Source organism: Xenopus laevis, chromosome 1S (assembly GCF_017654675.1).
Source record: "Xenopus laevis strain J_2021 chromosome 1S, Xenopus_laevis_v10.1, whole genome shotgun sequence".
NCBI classification, from domain to species: domain Eukaryota; kingdom Metazoa; phylum Chordata; class Amphibia; order Anura; family Pipidae; genus Xenopus; species Xenopus laevis.
Genome location: NC_054372.1, coordinates 154,015,289 through 154,040,602, shown reverse-complemented (window position 1 = coordinate 154,040,602; position 25,314 = coordinate 154,015,289). Strand labels below are relative to the sequence as shown.

The following is a 25,314-nucleotide window of genomic DNA, read 5'->3' as shown; positions in this document are numbered from 1 at the left end:
AGATGGCGCTGTGTGATATTGCAGTCACTGTTATTCTTTGATACAACCAACAGATGGCACTGTGTGATATTGCGGTCACTGTTATTCTTTGATACAACCAACAGATGGCGCTGTGCGATACTGCAGTCACTGTTATTCTTTGATATAACCAACAGAGGGCGCACTGTTATTCTTTCATAAAACCAACAGAGGGCATTGTGGGATATTGCAGTCTCTCCCCAAGTGAACTGTTGGTATAGGAATGATTAAAAGTGACTGCAATCTCGGCTACTGCCCTCTGACCCGAGTATAAGCCGAGGTAGACTTTTTCAGCACATTTTGGATGCTGAAAAACTCGGCTTATACTCGAGTATATACGGTATATCTTAGTTTAGATCAAGTAAAATTACTGTTTATTATTACAGAAAAAAAAGAAATAATTTTTTAAAATTGTGATTATTTGGATAAATATGGGAGATGGCCGTTCCATAATTGGGAGCTTTCTGGATAATGGGTTTATGGATAACGGATCCCATACTTAATAAGCCAGACTTATTATATGCCAGTACAGTACGTTACGGTAGATAGAACTAACAATGATATGCAGATGAGCCAGACCACACTTGTCTATACAGACCAATGGAATATTGTTCAGTTTTATTACGTTAATCAAAGAACACCTAACTCTTTGGTAAGCAGTTTTGTTGAATCAGTTCTGTCAATGAGAATAATTCATAAGCAATAAACAAAAACAATTAGATTTCTGACATCCAAAATCACAGTGAGGCAAATGAAAGACATGTTGGATTCCAAAATTTCTTTTTTACTCTATATTAAACTACAATGAAATTACGTTCATATTAGGATTCAAATAAACAATATTAAAAGTATGCATCTGATTGACTATTTGAAAAATTTTTGGAATCCACATTTTGTTCCTCGGCTGAGGTTTTTTTTTATTGAAGGTTTTTAGGAAGCACAGACTTCTTGAGGATCAAGAAGCAGCTCATATGTGTAACTATCATCTCCCTGTTGGTTGTAGGATGGCACCACAGGTGCTTCAATGATAAGAAGACCCTCTGGAGACAGCGAGGCAAAAACAGTCAGCTCATCCACTTCTGGAGGCAACCTAAAAATAAGACGATGATAAACATTAGAATATTTCCCTTGTACCCCCCAAAATGGCAAATATAGATTATTTTAAAATATCCTTCACAAAAAAATATCTAAAAATGTTTCAATGAGGTGAAATCATTAATCAAATATGTGATGTCCCCTGGTCAAAATGCTTATTCTAGGTAGCCAAATCTAGATTCATAATGTCATTGTTTTCTGTTCTATTGTGTACTATATAGCTGACTAATCACAAATCCTCCATGCGGTGTATCTTTATTTTAGGGCTAAATGCCTGATGAACGCATCAAAGTATACAACATACAGTATATATTGCATTTATATTCATTTTTTAAATTATGTAAGTGCAATTTTGTAAGTGTGGCATGCATATCTATTTTATTGTACAGTATTTTGAACGTCAAACATAAAAATTAAACATAATGCATTTTGAAAATGCAATAGATGATCAGACCATAGAAGGCCCGAAAAGAAATATAAGCTATTTAAAATAAGAATAACAGTAAAACTGAGCCCTCACAGTTTCTTTGTTTTAGCATTTTTAGCTGCAAGTTGGAAATAGGCAGAATAAGTAACTTATTATTAAAAAATTATAAAACTTAAATTAAAGAACACGAACTGAAACTTGTTTAAAAATCCATCAATAATCCACTAATAGTGAACATTCTCTATAAGTAACTGTTTATTAGCCATTTAGCACGTGGAAAGTTTGTGACCAGTTTTATTTATTTATTTTCCTATGTTTGGGTTAAAAAGGTAAACTGTTTAACAGATTGGACCAACCGAGAAGAGAGACATTGGAAGCACAGTTTGATACTTTCATCAGTTGCTGTACCTTTGGGTTAGTACAGCATATCCAATGTATGTTTTCTTACAACTTCTAAACTAAATATTTTTTCCTTGCATTTTAACAATAGCTGAACTACTTTTGCAAAATAATATGACTCTACTGAATTATATTATAGTTATTTACTAAACTCCGAATGCAAAAATCACTAAATTTTTTTGATTTTTTTAAATAAAAACGGACTTTTAAAAAATCATGAATTTTTGGAATTTATTAAATCCCGAGGATGGAAAAGTCGGAATCTGAAGATCCGGCATCTCAGACCTGTCGAGGTTGCATATAAGTCAATGGGAGAAGTCCCAATGATTTTTTGATGTGTGCTGGGTTTTGTGCAATATCCAGAGTTTTTGGGTGAAAATTCCAAAAAAAATCGTGAAAAATCTGAAAAAAATCTGAAAAAAATCATGAAAATCATATTTTTCCCGCAAGCAAATTTTCGGGAAAATGTAATAATAAATAAGCGTAAAAAACCGAGAGGATTTGATCGGAGTTTGTAGCAGAAATTATTGAGATAAATTTGGACTTTGATAAATAACCACCTTAATGTCCACGTCATTTAAGGAAATCTCAACAAATACTATGAATTCCTTCTACAAACTTTTCACATATCTTAATTATGGTTCAAACAAAGCATAAAACTGGAACGTAATTATAATGGCACATGTCAAGGAAAAATTAATCGGTATATATTTACTATTTTATATTTGATTCTTTGTATATATCAGTTGAATACATATATTCTGTATACTCTAAAAAAACAAACTAAATTATACAAGGAAAACAGAGGAAATAACTTATATGATTTATAATAAAAGTAAAGAATATTAGAACATATAAGAATATTGGCTTAAGTACTTAAAAGGCAAAGGAACACTAAAACAATAAAGCCATAGAAACCCCTGGACTTTAACTTGGTATTATAGGCTCAAGTCCACACAATTTTATTTGAACACTTTGAATAAGTATTAGATCCCAGTTCAAGGAATATGGCTGTATAATGAGTAGTTAGAAACTTGTTGACATGAATTGTATGCTACTATGGAGTTGTAAGTCATACGACTTTTATTACCCCTCCCCTCTCATTTTCTGTTTCCCCCTTGTTTATTTCAAAAACTGAAAATAAAGAATATAAACCCTCAGATTAAGGTATAATCATCCCAGTATTCAACATAGCATTAGAGTCCAGTTGTCACATGCTGCTTTCAGAAAACATGTCCCTTGATATGTTTTGCATCAGAAATCATAACATTTTCGAGATTTATTATACTTGGAGTCTGCAAAAAGACAGACTCTGAAAATACTCCATCTTCAATCTGTTGAGGTCCTGTAGAAGTCAATGGCAGAGGTTCTATTTGCAATTTGAAGATATTATTGTCCACACTGGGGTTTGTACAGTAATTCTAACATTTTGGCCTTTTCCGCTAATTTCACGAAAAAATTTGGATTTTCGGGCGGCAAATACTAAAAATTCCGATTTTTTTTCATGTCAATCTGATATAGTCGTGGTTTTCATGGAACAATCCAAAAAAGTTTAGTTTTTTTGTGGTTTTTAAATGATAAATAAGGGATAATCATGGATTCTAGTTTGGTCGGATTATTTTATTAATTAATCAGAAAAATTCTGATTTTAGTTTTGATGAATTTATGATGCTATATTTGTACCAGCAACATCAAGGAAGCTATTGTCATCTGATTCATGGTATATGTCGACTGCCATTTTTTTCACAGTTTAATTGTCTGATGAATCTGTATTATAAACTTTTATGACACCCACTTGATACAGACATAAACTGTCAGGAGCCAAGCAGATATTGATTGTAATACAGTATATAACCATGTATTGACATTTGGTATCAACACAATTATGTTGTAGTAAATATCACTGTAAAAAAAAAAATTATGGTTTCGACAACTGATAAAGAAGACAAAATGTTAGGTTAAATATTATACAAATAATGGCACAAGTAACCTAGCCTTTTTAGAAATACTGTGGTTCTGTTCCTATTTCATTGTGTTTACTGGATTGGTTAGCAGTCGTTTAAAAGTAGATTTTGACTTCATTAAATTATATTACATGTATGGGATCTGTTATCTTGGAGAACCCAGTTGTCCATTTTTCAAAAAATGATTATTATTTTCTCTGTAATAATAAAATATTACCCAATACCCCAACTAAGATATAATTAATACTTAGTGGAGGCAAAACAATCCTGTTGAGTTTAATATTCATGTTTAAATAGTAGACATATTGTATGGTCATCTAGATTATGGAAAGACCCCTTATCTGGAAAGCCCTGGTCTCAAGCATTCTGAATAATAGATCCCATACTGTACCTAGTCATTGTATTATTAGCATTTATAAAGTGCCAACATAATAAGCAACTCTCTTAAACATAGGGTTGTACATATGAAGCATAAATATTACCCTGCTCATTAAAGCTTACAGTCAAAGGATTGCTTGATCAAGTATACCAGAATATTGTCTTGGTTTTGGGCCCTCCTTTTCTGAGTAGCAATATGATTAAGGTTGTTGCACAAGAATACATTAAGCTACTTTTGTACTTTAGTTTTGTCATTCACTTATCCTATTAAATAGCTTGAATTTAGATCTTTCTCTGCTGTGGACTGTTATAATGTTTCTTTGACAAGCAGCCTTTAATTAAGCTACAATTCTAGGCTTTATCTGGGGATTTATTTCTGCCTTCTAAATTCATAACCTGATCATAATTTTAACATTAAATTTTGGTTAAAAAATGTTTTTCTCCTGATTTTATTAGAGACCTTTATATATTGCTTTCTCATATCCTGCTGTTACATTAGTACACCAAATCATTTATCATTTTTAATGATCTCTTTAACAAACAAAAACAAAGAAATGTGAAATATACCATATACGATGCAGTGTGCAATATCTGCATTGACTTTGACTTTTGCCCTAAGGCTGAGTTGATTTCCTCCCACTGTCCACACGCACCCCAAAAAACTGATATAAAATATCTGTAGCAATTTTGCTAACCTTGTTTTCTTGCCCTTTAAAAGGCAATTTCTGTAAAGCTCAATGCACTGTTTTAGTATATGACAAGATACTTATCATACGGGCAAAGTCACCTGCTTGTATGTGTCTTAGTAATTTAATTTGACAAAACTTGACAACATATATACATGTGAAAGGTATCATGAAATTAAAATACAAATTCAAACACAGTCCATCACATCCTTGTCTGAACTTGTTCCAAGCATGAACCAGATTTTCTATATAGATAGTCTTGTTGCAAGGCAATGCGGCAGTCTGCCTAACATGGCAGATAGTATGTGAGCATATCATATAATGGACTTAGTTGTTCCAACATTGTTACAAGCAATAGGTTACCGTAAGAACTTTAAATGGTAAGCAAGCAAGTTTTACATCACTTAAATATAACCTTTTCATGCTGTCCAAAGCAAAATATTATTTTTGAGAATGTAATGTTTGGAGCAATACATTCTTTCAGCGCTTAATATATAAAGATTTTTCTATAGCCAACGCCATTTTGATCTGCATCAGTTCAAGGTCCTTTAAAGGAGGGAAACAATTACTCTAATAAATATGTTGGTAGAAGCTGTTTTCCTGCTGTGCACTTGATCTACGGAGCAGTTCCCTCCCTCTTCATCAAACATATTTCTTCCCACGTGAAATTCCACCTTACTCATAAAGCATTTCAGTCTCCTGGAATAATGACTTCAACTCCCTTTATTGTAATGTCTATTCTGCAAATCTCCAAGTACATGTTTGGAAAGATTCAAAAGAAGCTATGTATACATTGATTCACAAAAGAATCCCTAGGAGGCCAAGGATATTTTAAATAAATAGACATAATTTCTTTAGAGTTCTGCGGTAGACAATTCAAGAGCTAGATAGCAGCTTTAATACAATTTATGCAGAAAAACTAGTTGGGAGTATATAAGAGGTTTAGAAGAAGAACAGGTTTAGGGGGTCATTTAATTGAAACACCCATAGAGTAACGGCATGTTCATGTTATATTGAAGGCCTAGAACAGATGCTGGCATATTATAAACAAGGCTGTATATCTGCAAATGTGTAGAATATATTTTATATTCATTAGTAGTTATATTACAACCTTTAGGGGCAAATTTACTTAAGGTCAAACATCGAGGGTTAATTAACCCTCGATATTCGACTTTCGAAGTTAAATCCTTCAACTTCGAATATCGAAATTGAAGGATTTAGCGTTATTCGTTCGATCCAACAAAGAATCGTTCGATTCGAAGGATTTTAATCGATCGATCGAACAATTTTTGTTCGACCAAAAAAAGCTAGCAAAGCCTATGGGGACCTTCCCCATAGGCTAACATTGACTTTGGTAGCTTTTAGCTGCCGAACTAGGGGGTCGAAGTTTTTTTTAAAGAGCCAGTACTTCGACTATCGAATGGTCAGAACTCTCCTGAGCACTCCAAAGCACCAGCACTAACACTTGTGGCTCACATTTACATACACCTACACTTTACACTTAAAGCAAAGTCTTAAGTTGGGGCACATACTTTCTGATTGTTTCCAAAAGCAGGATACTTTATAAAATGTTCCCCCTTGCTTAAAATGTGCAGCAGTAACCAAATATCAACAATAAGGGGCTGATTCATTAAGGGTCGAATATCGAGGGTTAATTAGCTTTTAGCTGCCGAACTAGGGGGTCAAAGTTTTTTTTAAAGAGACAGTACTTCGACTATCGAATGGTCGAATAGTTGACCGATTTTTAGTTTGAATCGTTCGATTCAAAGTCGAAGTCGTAGTCGAAGATCGAAGTAGCCCATTCGATGGTCAAAGTAGCCAAAAATAACATTTGAAATTCGAAGTTTTTTTCCTCTATTCCTTCACTCGAGCAGAAGTAAATGGGCCCCTTAAAATGTTGTGTGCATGCAATGTAATCAAGAGCTCAAGGTAACCAATGGTATCAAAGTCTGTTCCTCATATTTAATATTCCCCAGAGAGAGAAGGGATAACAGTTAAGGTGGCCATACATGATAAGATCTGCTAATTTGGAGAGGTCGCCAAACAAGGGGATCTTTCCCTGATATGCCCACCAACAGCAGGGTTAATTCAAACATTCAGCCCTAGGACCGAACGATTGGATTACAACAAAGAGAATGGGCACCGGCAGGATGAGGACCATCAACTAGCTGATGCAGTCCTCAATCGCCATAAAAATCAAACCTCCCCGATTGATACCTTGGCCAGATATTGATCGGGGAGACCCGTCAGAAGCCCCATACACTGGCAGATAAACTGCCGAATCAGTCTTAAAGGAAAACTATACCCCCCAAACAATGTAGGTCTCTATAAAAAGATATTGCATAAAACAGCTCATATGTAAAATCCTGCTTCATGTAAATAAACCATTTTCATAATAATATACTTTTCTAGTAGTATGTGCCATTGGGTAATCATAAATAGAAAATTGCCATTTTAAAAAATAAGGGCCGCCCCCTGGGATCGTAGGATTCACTGTACTGTATGTTAGGTCACATGAGCCAATTAACAGACAGAGTTGTGTCTTTTGCTTCCACACTTCTTCCTATTACAGTTAAAGTTGAAGTATTTCTGGTCAGGTGATCTCTGAGGCAGCACACAGGCCATCACTAAATGGTGGTTCAAGGCAAGAGATGTAAAAGGGCAATATTTACTTAAATATATATTCCAGTTTGGTAAGATTCTTTAATATGCCACTTAATATGATATGAACTATCTGTTGCTTAAGTGTTCATTTTGGGGCTATAGTTTTCCTTTAAGGACGATATTGGCAGTATTAATCTGCCCAGGTATAGCAACCTTTAGTCTTCAGACTATACTTACAATAATTTTGGCATCTTAGCACAGTGAAATTTCAATATGCAGTTTGAAGGGGGTGTTGACAGTTGATGATTGATTGATAATGTCTCATGCAAGTCACATCTAACTTTCTAGTAAAATGCTCTCTCCAATGTGAGCTTTGTAATATGTGTATGTAGGGACCTATAGGATTGCTATGGCCCTCTAGAGTTAATTCCCTACCTTTCTAATAGTTTTCTCCTATCCTTTGTTATTGGGCATAAGCCCTTGTAATAGTTCTTGTGTAGCAACAACAGCTATAGGCCAAAGGGTGTAATACCACTTCCTGCCACACTCCTATATAGTGTTGTACAGGGAGTGGCCTCTTCCTCTTTGGCTCCTGGTGTCCTTGAAGCTGGGTGTTCCCATTGAGCCTGGGATCACTAAGGCCCAGTAAAGCCATTTATCCCAAAGGGACCTGACACCTTTGGTGCTTGATTAGGGGACCAGGCAACCCCTCTATATAGGTATAGGGAAGTTATCATCATAGACTCTCTAGGAGAGTAAGGAAGATAGCACCTAGCAGCACGAGCAGCTCTAGCTCCATCAATGATTGACAGCAGGGAGTAGCTTCCCACAAGGCTTCCTTTGTTGTTGACTTTAGTGCAGGGAACTCAGTGATAGGGACCTAGGTTAGCAGAGGACTGTCTAATCTCCACAGTGATTGATCCAGATCCCCACAGAGGTAACATCTGTCTTGTGAGAATCCAGATACTGCTTGACTATCAAGACCAATGGGAGTTACATCTGTTCCGCTGTGAATTTTGATCTGTTTGACTCGTTTCCAACTCCTGTGTGAGTATACCTGGGGACATTTGTCTTTGACATAATAAACTACCTCTGTTATTTCATCAAGAACCTCCTGGCGTCCATTCATCTATTTTTGCACTTAATAGCCTGTTCTACTACATCTTAAAGGGGAAGCTTCCATTTGGCGAAGGCCCTGCCCTGTTGTGTAGGTCACATGTTACCCATGCTCACACCTGCTGTTTTCCTAAATTAGGCTGATTGCATTACATGGATGCTGCATATGTTCCAGGCAATATTGCACTGATGTGTTGTTTTCAGCCTACAGTTCTGGAAGAAAGAACCTGTGATTCATGCCCTCTAAGAACTAAATCATAATTAGCATTACATGGCCTGGTCCTCTAAACTGATTTATGGGACAGTGTACACAACAGATGCACCGTATGCTGAATAAAGGAACTTCTAAGATATTTAAATCACTTTTATCTGGGATTTTACCACTGCTTTTGTGAGTGATCTCCTGATTGCTGTTGCAACTAGTTGGAACAGATGGAATTAAACTGTGTAGTTAAGTACTTCAGTTGTAATTCCTATTTCTATGTACATTATTTTTATGAACAGGTCTGCCTTATATCCTTCTAAGGATTGATGACACATAGTTGGGTGCAGGAATGGTTGCATGATAATCCAGCATTTTTTATAGTTTTTCTAGATTACATATGGACTCTCTAAATCCACTAAAATCAATGTCTGTAAAAACCTGTACTTCATTGTTTCAAACATTATTATAACCCAAGCTATGGCTTGACTATCAGAGTGCTTTTAATAAATAGTTTTATAGCCAGAAAGGTTCCATTGACTTGGATACCTTCCTTGGAGACCTTCTAAGAAACTGGGGCCCATCAACAGGTGTTGCCTAATTCTAGAACTTTCACCTTCATTTGGTATAAAATAGGTCAAAAACCTATCAATTACTCACTCAAGATAAATTGTTTGTTTAAGTTGTTGTCATCCCTATTTCAATTAAACATATTCAGTTTTCTGCAGAACATGCTCAAATTGCTAATTTTAGTGCATCTGGCTTACACTTTCCATTGTGCTGCTCAGTTAACATTTGTTTGTTGTTGGCAACAAATGTGACTAAGGCATATCAGGCTGAAGAGTCTCAAGATATGTAAATCCTGGAATATGTGGGGAATCTTTTGAACTGTCATCCATCAACATCACCTTGGTGATATTGCATGTGGCTATTTGCCAAACCATAGATAAAGCTGATAAAACCTCACTGTGACAAGTACCAGCAATTTGTTAAATTATATATATATATATATATATATATATATATATATATATATATATATATATATATATATACAGTATATATATATATATATATATATATTTATTTATTTATTTATTTTTTGACAATGTATGGCACATGGACAATACAGCAGTATAAATAAAAATGCATCTTTTGGTGGGCTTATTTATTTAAACTAAAAATTTTCCCATTATATTAAAAATTTAAATTAACTTCCATCAGCAATCAGATAAAAAAATCATACACGTGGGAAAAGTCTTGACAAAATCATGCAACAATTCAAATCGTGCAACTTTTTTCGGATAAATGAACAAAAAAAAATAATTTTTTGGAACCAGCTTCAAACAGCCCAAAACTCTCAACACTCATCGAGGCCAAAAACGTGCTCCAGTTGTAAAAGGGACCATATACCAATGACTTTTACATGACTTTGACTGGATTTAGCTGGACTATTTTCAGATTAACATTTTTGAGCAGCTTTAAAGCATGATAAATTTTTAAAAATATGAAGGTTTTTTTCTCTAAAAATTAAAAATTTTTCCCCTTAAAAACTCAACCACAAAAATTCAAGGCTTAATAAATAAGCCCCTTAATATACAGTAGGATTAAAAACATTATTAGACTACAGTATTTACTGATTCATTTGTATGGAGTCTACTGAAAAATTATGTGAGTTATTGGTCTTTACAAATGTCAAATTTACATTAGAATTTCATGCTACTAGACTCCATTTTTTTCATGTAAATGTTACATCACCAGGGTCAAGCACATTCAGATTCATTTAATTTGTTGCTATAAATATAATGGAAAAAATATAATTTTAGAATATATTATGGACATGAACTGGTTGCTATTAGATTAACTGTCTTGCCTCTTATGATTATCTCAAAGAAAGAGAGTTTTGACATGAGCTGGTTCCTTGCCCTTATGCCATTCTAAAAGCTTCTGCCATTGATTCAGTGGAACAAAGGCACTGATCTAAGTGATTTCAGTCTGTAGTAGTGGTGAAGTTAAAGGCAATGAGATGCTGTAATAACATTTAGCATTCTGTCTTTTCAGGGTGCCCTGGGCTAATAGCACATGGGTCATATTGTATCATTTTGAGTTTAATTAGTATTCTTAATAAACAGGTCCAAAGTTTCCAATATTACCCTCCATCCAGGCCCGGATTTGTGGAAAGGCCTAGGGTGGCAGGATTTAAGGGGGCGGCATGCTGCCCAACCACACCCACATTGGTTCAAAAACACTGGGGATGCGCTGGAGATACAATCATTTTTTAAATTTCCCATGCGCCAATCCCCATTGATGATGAAAATTTGCATGAATAAAGGGGGGGACAGGGGCGACGAACGGCAGTGGGCCTAGGGGCACCCAATATGTAAATCCGGCCCTGCCTCCATCGTCTCCTAATAGAATTGCCTGAGAGCTCTTGAAGTGTTTAAATTGTCCAGAATAGACCCATGTGCCACTACCCATAGAGAAAATGGTTTATTATTCACATCAGCCTCTACCACACTAGTGTCATTTTCTGAAGACAGTTATCCTTCTGCAGCAAATGAGAGTACCCAGAGAAGAACCACAGGAGCACTGAAAAAACATACAAACTTCATGCCTATGGTGCCATGGTCAGAACTCTCTTGAGCACTCCAAAGCACCAGCACTAACACTTGTGGCTCACATTTACATACACCTACTCTTTACACTTACAGCAAAGTCTTAAGTCGGGGCACATACTTTCTGATTGTTTCCAAAAACAGGATACTTTATAAAATGTTCCCCCTTGCTTAAAATGTGCAGCAGTAACCAAATATCAACAATAACTGTTGCATTACTTGTCAGTCTTGTAACACACATTAATTGACTTTTAGGGGCAAATTCATCAAGGGTCAAATATCAAGGCTTAATTAACCCTCGATATTCGACTGGGAATGAAAATTGAAGTCGAAGGATTTTGCACAAATACTGCGATCGAACGATCGAAGGAATAATCGTTCGAACGAACGATTAAATCCTTCGAATCGAACGATTCGAAGGATTTCAATCCAACGATTGAAGGATTATCCTTCGACCAAAAAAACTTAGCCAAGCCTACGGGGACCTTTCCCATATTGGGTTCGGTAGCTTTTAGGTGGCGAACTAGGGGGTCGAATTTCTTTCTTAAAGAGACAGTACTTCGACTATCGAATGGTCGAATAGTCGAACGATTTTTAGTTCGAATCATTCGATTCAAAGTCGTAGTCGAAGGTCGAAGTAAACCATTCAATGGTCGAAGTAGCCAAAAAAACACTTTGAAATTCTAAGTTTTTTTACTTCGAATCCTTCACTCGAAGTTAACAAATTGGCCCCTTATATTCTTTGCACTGCCATCATTTTGCTGTGCAGACTATTTTTACTATTTTTACTCAGGAATTGTGTAATAAATCTGGCAGTTAGCGAATGTACATAGCAATATCATCATTATTATCACTCTATTTATAAAACATTTTTAATTGTCATTTTTTCTATTTTCCTCAAAGGTAATGGTGACTTTTCTATCAATAGATACAATAAATATTTGACATATTTAACAGTCCTTTGCATGTTTAACCTATCCTCACTCAGTGTCTTGACTACTTTAAGATAGGACTGTATCATTAAATGTATTATTTTTCCTGAATCCATTCTGGTTAAAGCATGCAGTAATTAAAGGATCATAGAAATTGTAACACAGTCTGATTTTGAAAACAGTGTGATAGACTCCTTCATTATCAGGAGAGATTGCAGTGCATTGCAGGGGTGTTAAATTATAATGTAAATTATACTACCACAATACTTCTGTGTTTCAAGAACCTGGGAATCTGTTTGGCTTTTAAATCCTTCTAAACGTAATGTTTAATGCTGAATGTTTGGATTAAGATCTTTTAAAATTGTCTGCAAGCTTTGAGATGAAACCAGAGCATTGTGATTTAGGGCAGGTTTCTTGGCAAAATGCCACATCTCCACCATGAAGACAATTTTGCGGCCATATAAGGACTTCAAGACAAGAACTTCCTGAGAAACTTCCAAAGCACATGGTCACACACAACAGGCTGTATTCAGACATCTGTTGTAGCATTAATACATTTCTTTATTTGCCTTTAAGAACAAAACGTTACTTGCTGAACACATTCCCAGTGAATGTAAATATTTAGCAGTTGTGGATATATTTATAGATCAAGATGGCAGTTTTACACCAACCATGTAGAGAAAGAAAAAAAAAGGCAGCTCATTCACGTTCTATGATTATACCTTTTAAAGAGCTAGTAACACCAGAAAATGAAAATTTCTGCCAAGGCAAGTAACAAAGAGTCAACTGATCCCATAGTAGGAAAAAAATGGCTTTATGCGCTGAAACCTTACACAAAATTCAGCCTAATCTTGAACTGAGTCTGGACCTCAACTTGCATATGAAAATTAGAACAATCCAAAAAAAGTGAAAAGCCAATATTCAAAAAAAGAATTATGACCTTCAGCTATGACGTGCTCTAAAGTTGTGTGATATTTAGGGTTTGGATTTGGTTCAGCAGATACCAAGATTTGAGTCAAATCTGAATCCTGAATAAGAGATTCAGAGCATCAGTTTCACTGGAGTTGGGGAGGTTTGACTTGGGCTCTTCAAGATGACTCCTGTATCAGCTTCAAGCCCTGAGGAAATGTGCCCTCTCCTTTTTGTGCCCAACTACAAAGAGGTGATCTACACTTCTGGTTATAAATAAGCACATTGCAAGTTAATCCTAGGTGCTCTGTACCTTTAAGACACTTCCTCCATTTTAAAATGTACCTTCTCTCCTCTTTGGCCTGGGAAGCCATGAACTGTATCTTACTGGCAAGAGCAGTAGGTTAAACCTCAGGCTTTGTTGAGAGGGCATCACTTGAGCAGAGATTATTAATTACAAATAGAGATGCAGCAGAGTACTTAGTGCACAGTTAGTTATCCATATGACCCAATCAGCAATTAGTTCTATTGGATATAAAAGGTTGGCAGTGAAAGTTAAAGGGATACTGTCATGGGGAAACATGTTTTTAGTGCTACTCCAGCAGACTTCTGCACTGAAATCCGGTTTTTAAAAGAGCAACCTGATTTTTTTGACATGAGGCTAGACATATTGTCAGTTTCCCAGGTGCCCCCAGTGACTTGTAGAGTCACTTGACTTGTGACTCTATAAACTTCAGTCTCTCTTTAGTGTTGTACTGCAAGTTGCAGTGATTTCAACCCCCCCACTCTCTTCCCCCCCAGCAGGCCATCAGCCAAACAATAGAATGGTAAGGCTGGTGGCCCACAACTTCTTTCTGACATGCTATTGTTTCTCCTACTCTATGTAACTGAATGGGGTTGCAGTGGGATTTTACTATTGAGTGCTGTTCTTATATCTACCAGGGAGCTGTAATCTTGTAGGGCAGTGGCACACAGTAAGATTTGGGGGAGATTAGTCTCCCAGCGAGGAAAACCCAAGTGATAAGTATGCCATCCCACCGGCGATTCACATTTTTGCCGGCGGGAAGGCATTGCGGGAGATATGTCCCTCGAAGAAGAGGAGATTTGTCGATGGGCGACTACTCTCCCCCAAACAGCTCCCTGGTAGATATAAGAACAGCACTCAATAATAAAATCCAGGTCCCACTGCGACACATTCAGTCACATTGAGTAGGAGAGACAATAGCCTGTCAGAAACAATTTCATCCTAAAATGCTGGCTCTTTCTGAAAGCACATGACCAGGCAAAATGACCTGAGATGGCTGTCTACACACCAATATTACAATCCTAAAAAAATACACTTGTTGGATCAGGAATTACATTTTATATGGTAGATAGGGATGTAGCGAACTGCCGATTTGGTGTTCGCGAACGGCGTTCGCGAACACCGGCAAAAAATGCGAACGTTCGCGAACAGTTCGCGAACTTCGAACACCCGCTAAAATCGTTCGAAAAAAAATTTTGACGCCGGCGAATTTTTTCGGCGAATTTTCGCGGGCGTTTCGCGAATTTATTCGCCTGACGCGAATCGCGCAAATTCACGGCGAATTCGCGCAAATTCGCAGCGAATTCGCGCCTGGCGAATAAATTCGCCCATCACTATTAATTAATCGTAGCGCTTTTTAGAAATTTAGGAAACCACAAATTGCTCATGGAAAATATTGCAATTAGATTGTTAGTAAATGGACCCCATAGTGTCAAAGTTTGTATTGTAAGCTAAGCGAGGATATGTCTTTAAATAAACCACTTTAAACCCCCCCCCCCCCCCCCTTACCACACACACAAAGGCTGTATGATTGGTATCTGGCATCTCTCATAACTCACATGCTTTAGAAGTCCTTGGAACAAGAGGTCAGCAACCCCCACCCACATACACACTCAGCAGCTGTGATCACAGATACTCACTGAATTTTTTTGGTGAAGTTTTTAGAGACAATTCCTCCTTCCTTCTGTTGCTCTTCATGGTTTCCTGCAATGACAGAGGAACATAATGTTCTTAGCTTGAAGTTACATGAGTAAGAATGTGTTCTTGGAATTTTTATTGTTACTAAGACATTGATTTATTATACATTTTGCATGTTTTCATAATAAAAAAAAGTAGAAGTTGACATACTCATATTGTATAACTTATACAAGCGATCTGCCTTTGAAATGACCAGTCACATTGCTACAAGGAAGTGCACTCTTATTATGTATTAGATGGGTACACGTGATAGAAAGAAGATGAACCGGCACTACGGATTCCATGCAAGCCCTGCGTGTTTATTCAAAGTAACATTTCGGGGGCGTGCCCCTTCGTCAGACCGAGACTGCGCACCGGACCAACTTGAGTTTGAGAGACCAGGGTGTGCTGGGGGCTTTTGTGTTTTAGATGTGTACACACAATACCCATACTTATACAGCCAGTGGTCAACCATCTTTTGGTTGATAATTAAAATTTTCTTTAACAGGCCTTGGCCCAACCATCTTTTGGATGATAATTAAAAATTTCTTTAACAGGCCTGCACACAACCATAAACATAACTATTGATCAGAAATATATAATGCTAATATGGTAGGCACCCTAGCATTACATTGCTAATTTCCTTCCTCAGGCTGGTGTTCCTGTAGCCACATTAAGGGGGTTATTTATCAAAATCTGAATTCATCTGATTTTTTAAAATAAAAAAAGTCTGACCAAACTAGAATCCATGATTTGAACTTATTTATTATTTAAAAAGCACGATTTAATTGGATAGTGGGAAAACTCAATAAAATCAAGCGAAAATCTGAATAGTGCGATTTTTTCTGGCTTTTTCCAGAAAAGTCTGATTTTTTTTTAGGATTTTGCCTGAAAATCTCTAAATAGTTGGAGTTTTGGGTTAATTCCAGCACAGACCACAGAAACTTCCAAATAGGATAGGCACCTTTCCCATTGACTTACTGTATATACATCGTCGGCAGATCTGAGATGGTGGATTTTCAGATTCTGACTTTTTACATCTTTAAATCTTGAAAAATTTGAGTTTTTTGTCACTAAAAATTTGGATTTTTCTAATAACAAAAACTTAAATTTTTCTTGTTTTTAGCATTCAGAAATTAATAAATAAAACCCCTGTGAGGTCCATTTACAAACAACTGAATTTAGTTTTTTTCCACAAATCTAGAAAAATTTGTGGCTTTCCTATATTTCTACAAATTTAAGATTACTTAAGTGTAAAAACCATAAAACCTCTAAGGCAAGTTGCTGAGGTGCTATAGAGGTCCATGGGAGCTGTGCTGATCTTATTTGACTGCTTCAAATCCTTTCGGACTTTTAGAGGTGTTTTTCTTTGCTAGAAATTGTCTGAAAAACTAAATTTTTTTTCATTTAGCTCTTTTTTCGTTCATACTTATTATATTCAGATCTTTTAATAAATTCAATGGCTATCATGGTTTTAGAATTTGTGAGTTTAAATGTGGTTTCAGGAACTTCTAAAACCACTAAAATCCAGCCCTATAATAAATACGCCTCCATGTTCCACACTGTCATATATTTGCCAAGATTCCCTTGTGCCTTCTGTAAACTTGTGGATTTGTGCAAATGCACAATAGGAACGAAAAAAAACCCAGATTTTTACTGTAACAGACACGCACAAGTCTAGGTTTGTGCAAGGGAGCCTTAAAAAGTACTAATAACAAGGCAGGCAATGTGTTTTCTACACAGGAGCACCGGGGGTGGGGAGTAACATGTTGCTACCCCTTAGTTTAATAACCTTTTCTTTCAATTCATGTATGGCACCTATACTGCTTTGGTTTTCTAGTTTACTAGCTCCTTGTGGTATCCACTGCAGGGCTAAGTAAAAGCTGCATCATCATCATTATCAGTGATTTATTTACTATATAGAAGACAGAAGCCTCTTCATTGTGTAAATTGTCTGCCAGGGCTCTGCTGGGGAAAACACAGCATCATTAGCATATCTTTCATATAGTTGTATAAATTGATCTGACACTGTTTACGCTGTTTGATTTGTAATTTATTGAGATCATTAGGTCAGTGTTGGATCACCTAATACAATGGGTGGAGGCTTACAGAAGGAAGTACAAAGATACTCTTTACCCCAATAAACATTTTTTAGGATGTGCTTTCTTTCCTAACATAAAAGGGCTTAGATATTAGCAAACAGATTAAGCATTACAGTCAATGCAGTTCAATAATCCGAAGATTTTGTGGTTTTGGGTGTCAAATCCAAAAGAGTTTTCTGTGACAAATCCAAAAAATATGCATGGATTTGGATTTCTTCACGATTTTATCGAATCTTTTCCAGCGCAAGAAGTTTTCATGAAAATGTATTGATAAAGAGGGGGGAGAAGTTTTGGTCAGAGTGGTTTTAAGAAAATAGTAAGAAAATTTGGATTTTGATAAATAACCCCCTACATTTCACTTCAACAGCACAAGAAATAGAGCAGATTTCACATCACAGAGGAGGCTTATTCAAACAGGCTCTCTATAATAGTAACCTCTACTTAAAAAGTGAGTATATTTGCCTTCTCCAGAGAATGTCTTAACATTATCGCTTAGAAGATACGGTAACCATAACCCATAAGCTAATGGAAGAAAAGAGTCTGAGTGCTATTCCTATCTGTGTATCTGTGACTTACTAACTATGAAGTGCATTAGGAATCTCAGATATGACGTTAAAGCATAAACCTACTGATTATATTATTTCTCTTTGCTCAATAAATTGAAGTCATTGCTTCACAAAATCTCAAGAGCATATAGTAACATTTTTTTTTTCTTTGTCTTTCCACTGTATTAAATATGAGTAAAAACCAGCCAATCATTCTATAATTATTTTTGGTATTTCATTTAGAAGCAGTGTGATGGCTTCCAAGTAGTAACATACAACCTGTTTACTCTTTACATTCTTTTACTTTTGTTAAGTACAACTATTCATTAGCACATATACTGTAACCATATTTATTCTGCACACTTAAATTACATTGTAGGGCACAACCATAGTCTTTGATGATGCAGTGGGCAGATTACAGAATTACAGATTTATTTCCTCTTTTATTGTAAGAAGGCATCTTTGTTATTGCTTTGTTATCCCACGGGCACCATCTTCTGGCTCTTCGTTCTTCTTCCTTCCCTTTACCAATTTCCATCACTTATAGCACATGTGCAGTTTTCACAAACTGGAAAACTGCGCCAACTACGCATGCGCCAATACGACGCTCAGTTCCCAAAGAAGACTGAAGAGGCGAAGATGGCGCCCGTGAGCTCTGCTCCTCTGACTCTAAAAGAAAAGTTAAGGAAAGGATTAGGGCCAATTACAGGAGGTAACACCTAGGCTTGGGGGGAAAAAATCTTTTAATAGCAAGGGGGGTTAGTTCTCCTTTAAGGGTATATGTTATTATTCCTACTGAGAAGAGCTGTGGTGTGCAACACCTACATGTAAATTAGGAGATTGGGATTTCATGAACTAAATTAATTATTTTAATTTTTTCTGCGCTTCTTTCCATTCATATTATTTATGTTGGGATCTTTTAGTTACTTTCATGATTTTAGCAGTAGAAGCAGTAATTTATAGCAACTGGTCACCTGTTTAAAAGCAAACATCTTGTTGGTTGCTATGTGTTACTGCTACTGGGCAAACATAATGCCTTTTATTACATATGATGGACAGCGTTTAATCATGGTTTCAAAAAGCTCAAATACCATTAAAATTTGACCTTTAATAAATAAGTTAGGTTGAAAAAAGACACACGTCCAGCAGGTTCAACCTTTTTACTTTTTTAACCTGCCTATCTGCCAGTTGATCCAGAGGAAGGCAAAGAACCCCATCTGAAGCCTCTCCAAAAAGAGAAAAAATGAGCACTTACTCATAGACCATTACCTATTGGCCTCCCAGCATTGTGGCAAGGAGAAACCTGCACGATCGATTTTCTGACCGATGTTGGGCGAAAAATTGTTAGATGAACTGTTGTTCAGTTCCCACTAAGTAATTTCACAGATTTGTCAGATAGCACTAAAATCGTCCTTTAAGTAGAGAAAAATCTTAACGTCTATAGTGATCTTTAGCCGTCACTTTGCAATGGTGCAGTAAGAAGAGGAACTAATCAAACCCTAGGGTTAACTAAATATGCAGGCTACACTGACTGGAAGAGAACTCTTGAGCTGAAAGTCCTGTATTAGAAGTTTAAAACTGCTGACATCTCAGAAACCACCACTAATAGAAAATTAATATGTTTCCTCTGGAGCAAATAGTCTGTTATGCCTACAGGAAACATCATCCCCGTGCCCCTGGTGGGTCCTGCTGGACCAGACCTGATCCCCACAGGCTGCTGAAGGGGTAGCGTGGGTGTAGGCAGTCCTTGTAGGGTGGTGTAGGGGCTCCTGGGGCAGCAGCCCTGGTGGGCCCTGCACCCACCAGTCCGACCCTGGGTGAATCATTTCCTCTGGGTTCTAGCAGTAGAGAACTTTTTAATGTAGTGTTCTTCCTTTACCTTTCTGCTAATTTACTGGAATTAAACACAGACTTCACAGGTTTTCTCCAGTCACTTTGTGATATAATCTAGTTAATTAAAGTCCTCTGTTATTTTACACCATGTCCTATTTTTGCCTGAACAGGTGTTCGTTCTTATACATGGAGCTCACTTGCACAGCTGCCAATAAAAGTCTCAAGTTGTCACTTTGAGCAGCTGGCACAAAGATATTCTTTAGCACTTTATTCACATAGAAATTAAGCTACAATATGTGAAAAGCAAATTAAGTATTCACAAAGCTTTTAGTGAAAGCTGGTATAAGTGCTGTGAAATGGTTTGCATACTAGGGTACAAGAAAACTCTAAGCCCCCCAAACCAAAGAGGGGAAAGCTAATTAATGAATTAATGTGAGCGCTTTTGTTGTTTATGTTCATTTTAGTGGTTTATGCGATATTATCAGTTTTAGGGGTTAATTTATCAAAGAGTGAAGTTCTGCCACTAGAGTGAAATTCCGCAGCTCACAATTCATTTCTATGGGATTTTGAAAGGCATATTTATCAATGGGTGAAAGTGAAAGTTCACCCTTTGATAAATACGCCTTTAAAAATCCCATAGAAATGAATGGAAAGTGGCGGAATTTCACTCTAGTGGCGGAACTTCACTATTAACTTCACTCTTTGATAAATATACCCCATAGACTTCTAATACCAGATTTTCAGATGTCATTGAAGGTCTAGCTGTTACTGTGCCTAAATGGCCATGTGTTTTCTATGAGCTTTAGGGCCGATCTATCTCACTGTGTAAAACAATTTACACTGGAAAAATGGTGTAAATAGCAGTGTCTTATGTTATGCTGCCTGACCACTGGACTTGACACTGTTATTTTACACCATTTCAGACCTTGCCCAATTCAGTCACTAGGAAAATTCATCAAGTAAGTTCCAGCGAAAATCTGTCCAGAAATAACTGTAAAAAAACATGATGGATGAATGCCATATTTTGCCATAGCATTTTTGAGAAGCTGCTTACTTTTTTTGCCTTATGACGTGTGGGGTATTTGGTCTTATACTATAAGGAGTAAGCAGTGCATAGAGCCAACATTAGAAAAATAATAAAATGATGGCGCCATCTGAAATAAGTTCAGTAGTTCACATTTAAAAGTAAAGTCAATGGGGAAATGTCACTGTCCACCCCAGTCTGTGGCTGAATACTGGCAATCAAAATAGGAAAAATGTAGTGAGATCCCCCAAAAATGTAAAAACAAAATATTACTTATTTAAAATACAAAATCATTTATTAGGACATAGGGAAGAGGCCTAATGCGTTTTGTGCTTGTTGGAGCAATTACTCATAGACCATTACCTATTGGTGTAATGCTTGAAGTTTTACTTCAACTGTTGATGCTGGGACCCAGGGCAAATGCCAATGCATTAATCAGTACAACATATTTATTTGTGTAACATATATTTACAGACCAACAATATAAATTCTCAATGTAGCTGCCACTTAAGCAGATAACCAGTGAATGTCTATGTCATTGCATTAAGCAAAGAGGAACAATTTATAAAACAGCTTTTAAATTCAGATTTCCATGAAAAGTAATCACTGACCATGGTCAAAGTGTATGTGTATTAATGCAGGATAGCACATATATTTCATTTTCAGTAAACTTTAGTATTTTCAGTGGGGTGTGCTTCACTCCATGACCCTACAGGTTAAATGCAAGGTCACCTAAATGCAGAGGAGAATCACTTATCTGTCAGTGGAAGAAATGAGTGTTTCCCAGTATGAATAGCTTAGCTGCTGATTTTGATTTGTTTTATTGTAGACCAAGGCTTTTATAACAGCCATTATCTGGGATTTTTGCCCCCAAATACATTTTCTTTAGTGAAAAGTGCCAGAGAGAGAGAGAGAGCGCATCAGTAATTCTCAGGTAGTTGATGTGTGGTTGTGTCAAAAATAACTGATTACTGTCCTATGTGTACCATGTGCACATCACACAGTATGTTCTTAGAAAATTCCCAGCATTATTAAAAGTTTCAAGTGCAACGTGCCACCAAATACTCCATGGGCTTTAATCCTTGTTTCTAGGCATCTGTTACAGACAAGAAAAACAGCAGTTTTGTATCCTTATAGCAGTGCAGTTTGGAGGGTTGCCAACTTTTCTGTAATAAAATAAAGGCCTTCCTATCCCTGTTTTAGCTTCCATATTAATAACACCGGATGACAACCCTAGCTGTTCCCTATATAAGTTCTGCCATTCTATCTCAATATCCCAGAGCTGTTCCTGGAACTGCTGCCAACACTGGACTTAAGCTGCCATGTTTGAGCAATGACATTTGCTTTCCCCTGGAGGGCAATTTTAACAAGCAGGTGATATATACCATTCCCAATGTTGGGCTTCAATTAGGGACAGGTACATTTATTTAAAAATAATTAAAAGCTCCACTAAAGGTTTTAAGCCACTGGTGGTTTCATATTCTTTACGTTTCATATAAAGAGGAGGATACAAGGTGCAACGTCCAAATAAATAGGCACTATGTTCCATGTTTATTACCCACAATGAATCATTACTCTGTCCTTGCATTGTCAGGCTTTTGAATGTGCCTGCCCATTTGTGTTATAGTTACATAGTTAAATTGGGTTGAAAAAAGACCAAAGTCCATCAAGTTCAACCCCTCCAAATGAAACCCAGTGTATGGGTAAAAGTTGCACCAATCATGGAAGAAGTAGCATATGGAATGAAGGACATTCCCACTGCATTCACTATTATCTACAGATTTGCACCTAAATAATCACACAGGCATCATTTTAACACGGGTTAGTGCCAATCCTTTTATTTTGCAGCCAAAATGATGCTGAATTGTAGGTAGAAATGCTGCATCGTGGGTAAACATTTTGGCATCCTATATTTGCATTTGTAAATAAACCATAAACCATTTATAAAACAGAAGCCTAACTAAATATTCTGTATAGGTATGGGTATCACTATAATATACATTTTTATAGTAACTATATAGAATTACTAACCTGAAACTTCTACAAAGCCATCCTTCGTTTTAACTGTTAGTTCCTCTGGCTTGAAAGTTTGCACATTTACGCAGACCTTCCACGGTTGGCTGACATTTGCTACAGTGTTACGAGGTTCAGGATAACCTGTGTATCTAGAATTATATGCAGGAGGGGGGTTGCCCGACGTTCTCACCAAGCCCGATCTCAAAGGGCCTGACCAGGAGGAAGTCAGTCTGGGCCTTGCCCACTCCGGCCAGTCCATGGTTAAATCATCTGAAAAAGGTGGAATGCCAAAATCATCATCAAGAAGGCGAGATGACAGTCCTTGTTCTCGAAAAGGATCACGGCTTCCCCTGTGTCTGCTAGATGGGTAATGGCAGGTGAAGGGCAACTGACTGTCAGCCATTATTTTTCTTTAGCTGTGACTGGAAAATGTCAACCAGATTATGGTAACTGTAATTTCCGTACAGGCAGAACAGTCTTCAGGCAGCACAGTCTCTTGCTGAGTGCTTCAAAGGATTAAACAAATGTAGCCAGAAAAAAGAGAAGCTGTGGAATTAAATCAGTTAAGAGGAATCTAAAATCTTCCTGGATCTGAGCAGACTCATTGAAAAGAGGAGAAGTGTCTTGATCCTTTGAGTCGTGTGGCTGGCAGCAGGTATATTAAACATTGGTGCCATCAGCCGAGAAAGTTCTGTAAACTTCTGTGCTGCATTGAATGGCTCCTATTTATATCTGCCTGTTAATGCTCGCTGCCTGTAGTTTGTCAGCTGGGTATTTGGAGCCTATGAAACACCCTTCAAGAATCTGATTTTGTAACAGCTGATGATTCCCAGAAGAGACTGGACCTATTACTAAGGGTATCCAATTTTAGACTGCCTTCTCTCTGCTGGCCCCTCCTTGATTCCACTGCCGTCTTCCATTCCTCCCCCTCTTCTGTTCTGCTAAGAAGCAGGGCTGTGTCTGGACATATCAGTATGAATCGACATTTGAATTTAGAAAAAAAAAAACACAGGCTGTATCATTTTATACTTGCAATGAAATGAAAGTATAATAAAACAAGGTCACCCCTTCCATGGGTCAAATTAAATGATTTATTTTCATCTTATCAAGTATTAAATAGTTTGTTACAAATAACAGTATATGCAGTATGCACAGACTCTATATAAGCTGCGCTTGGTTAATAATATAAATGTACGTTCACGTTTGTAATGCCTAGTAGTTCATTCTATATATATTGTACACATACTGTGATATATGTACTTCATTTTGTTTTACCTGGACCTTTCTATATTGATTAAATCAACCTATCCTTCATATTTCATTTTAAAGGGGTGGTTCACCGTTAAGTTAACTTTTTATTTGTTGTAGAATTTGCTCATCTAGCAACTTTGCAATAGTTCTTCATTATTTAATTTTTTGAATGATTTGCCTACCTCTTCTACATTTTTTCAGCTTTCATCTGACCCCGGTGGATAAAGAACTACTACTTTGTGAGCTTACAATTTAATTATTATTGCTACTTTTTATTCCTTATCTTTCTATTCAGCACCCCTCCTATCCATATTCCAGTCTCTCATTCAAACCACTGCCTAGTTTATAAACAAGACCCCAGCAAACAGATAGCTGCTGAAATTCAAAACCGGATAGATGCTGGATGAAAAGCTAAACCAATGGTAAATTGTCTCAGAATTTCACTCTTATCTTGTTTTGATTTATGTTGAGCATGTGTTTATTTTTCTCCCTTAAAGGGCAAGTAAATCCTTAAAGGAGAACTAAAGGCTTAATATTAAACGCCATATATTATATGATGCCAGTTGCACTGGTGTCTGTGCTGCCATGTAGTAATTATCTGTATTAATTATTAATCAGCCTTGTTTAGTGACATTTCTATCCTGTATATACAACATTTTGTGCGTCTGTCCCTACGCTCAGTAAGTGGCAGCAGCACAGAGATTGTACAGTTGCATAAAAGAAGATGGGGAGCTACTGGGGCATCTTTGGAGGCACATATCTTCCCTGCTAAAGGGCCATGGTTGCCTTGGGCTGGTTTAGAAGCCCACAACATAATGTGCAGCATTTCTAGCTTATGTCTTTAGTTAAGCTTTAGTTCTCCTTTAAAGAAAAACTATACCCCCCAAACATGTGTCATTGGGTAATCATAAATAGAAAATTGCCATTTTGAAAAATAAGGGCCACCCCATGGGATCATATGATTCACTGTGCACACAAACAAAACCAAGCAAACTATACTTCTTAGGTCACATGAGCCAATTAACAGACAGAGTTTGGGGGGGGGTATAGTTTTCCTTTAAGAAATCTTGGAAAATGGACATGGTATTGGCAATTGTACAGCACCCTTTACATGAATGGGAACAATACACCCTAGAACAGGCGTAATTGGTAGACCACAGCCTGCACATGCAATATTTTGGCACTGTAGAGTCAGTATGTGGCCAGAACTATGTAGG

At 36.8% G+C, this 25,314-nt stretch overlaps 1 protein-coding gene across 1 annotated transcript; it reads right to left on the bottom strand.

The window, feature by feature from the left end:
* Window positions 1–609: 609 nt before the first annotated feature.
* Window positions 610–23,692, bottom strand: hspb8.S (heat shock protein family B (small) member 8 S homeolog). The gene is made up of 3 exons (XM_018244251.2): window positions 22,862–23,692; window positions 15,290–15,353; window positions 610–1,108 (listed from the first exon to the last, which is right to left on the bottom strand). Exons 1-3 carry the CDS (start codon window positions 23,247–23,249, stop codon window positions 949–951), a joined length of 612 nt encoding a protein of 203 aa, XP_018099740.1. The 5' UTR covers window positions 23,250–23,692; the 3' UTR covers window positions 610–948.
* Between the last annotated feature and the right edge of the window lie 1,622 nt (window positions 23,693–25,314).

Bases quoted from the DNA above. Each gene is read 5' to 3' on its own strand.
- hspb8.S (XM_018244251.2), bottom strand. From the start codon at position 23,249: ATGGCTGACAGTCAGTTGCCCTTCACCTGCCATTACCCATCTAGCAGA. The intron at 15,354-22,861 runs GTTAGTAATTCT...CTGTCATTGCAG, and splicing joins TGGCTTTGTAGAAGTTTCAG to GAAACCATGAAGAGCAACAG. The intron at 1,109-15,289 runs GTGAGTATCTGT...TCTTATTTTTAG, and splicing joins AACTTCACCAAAAAAATTCA to GTTGCCTCCAGAAGTGGATG.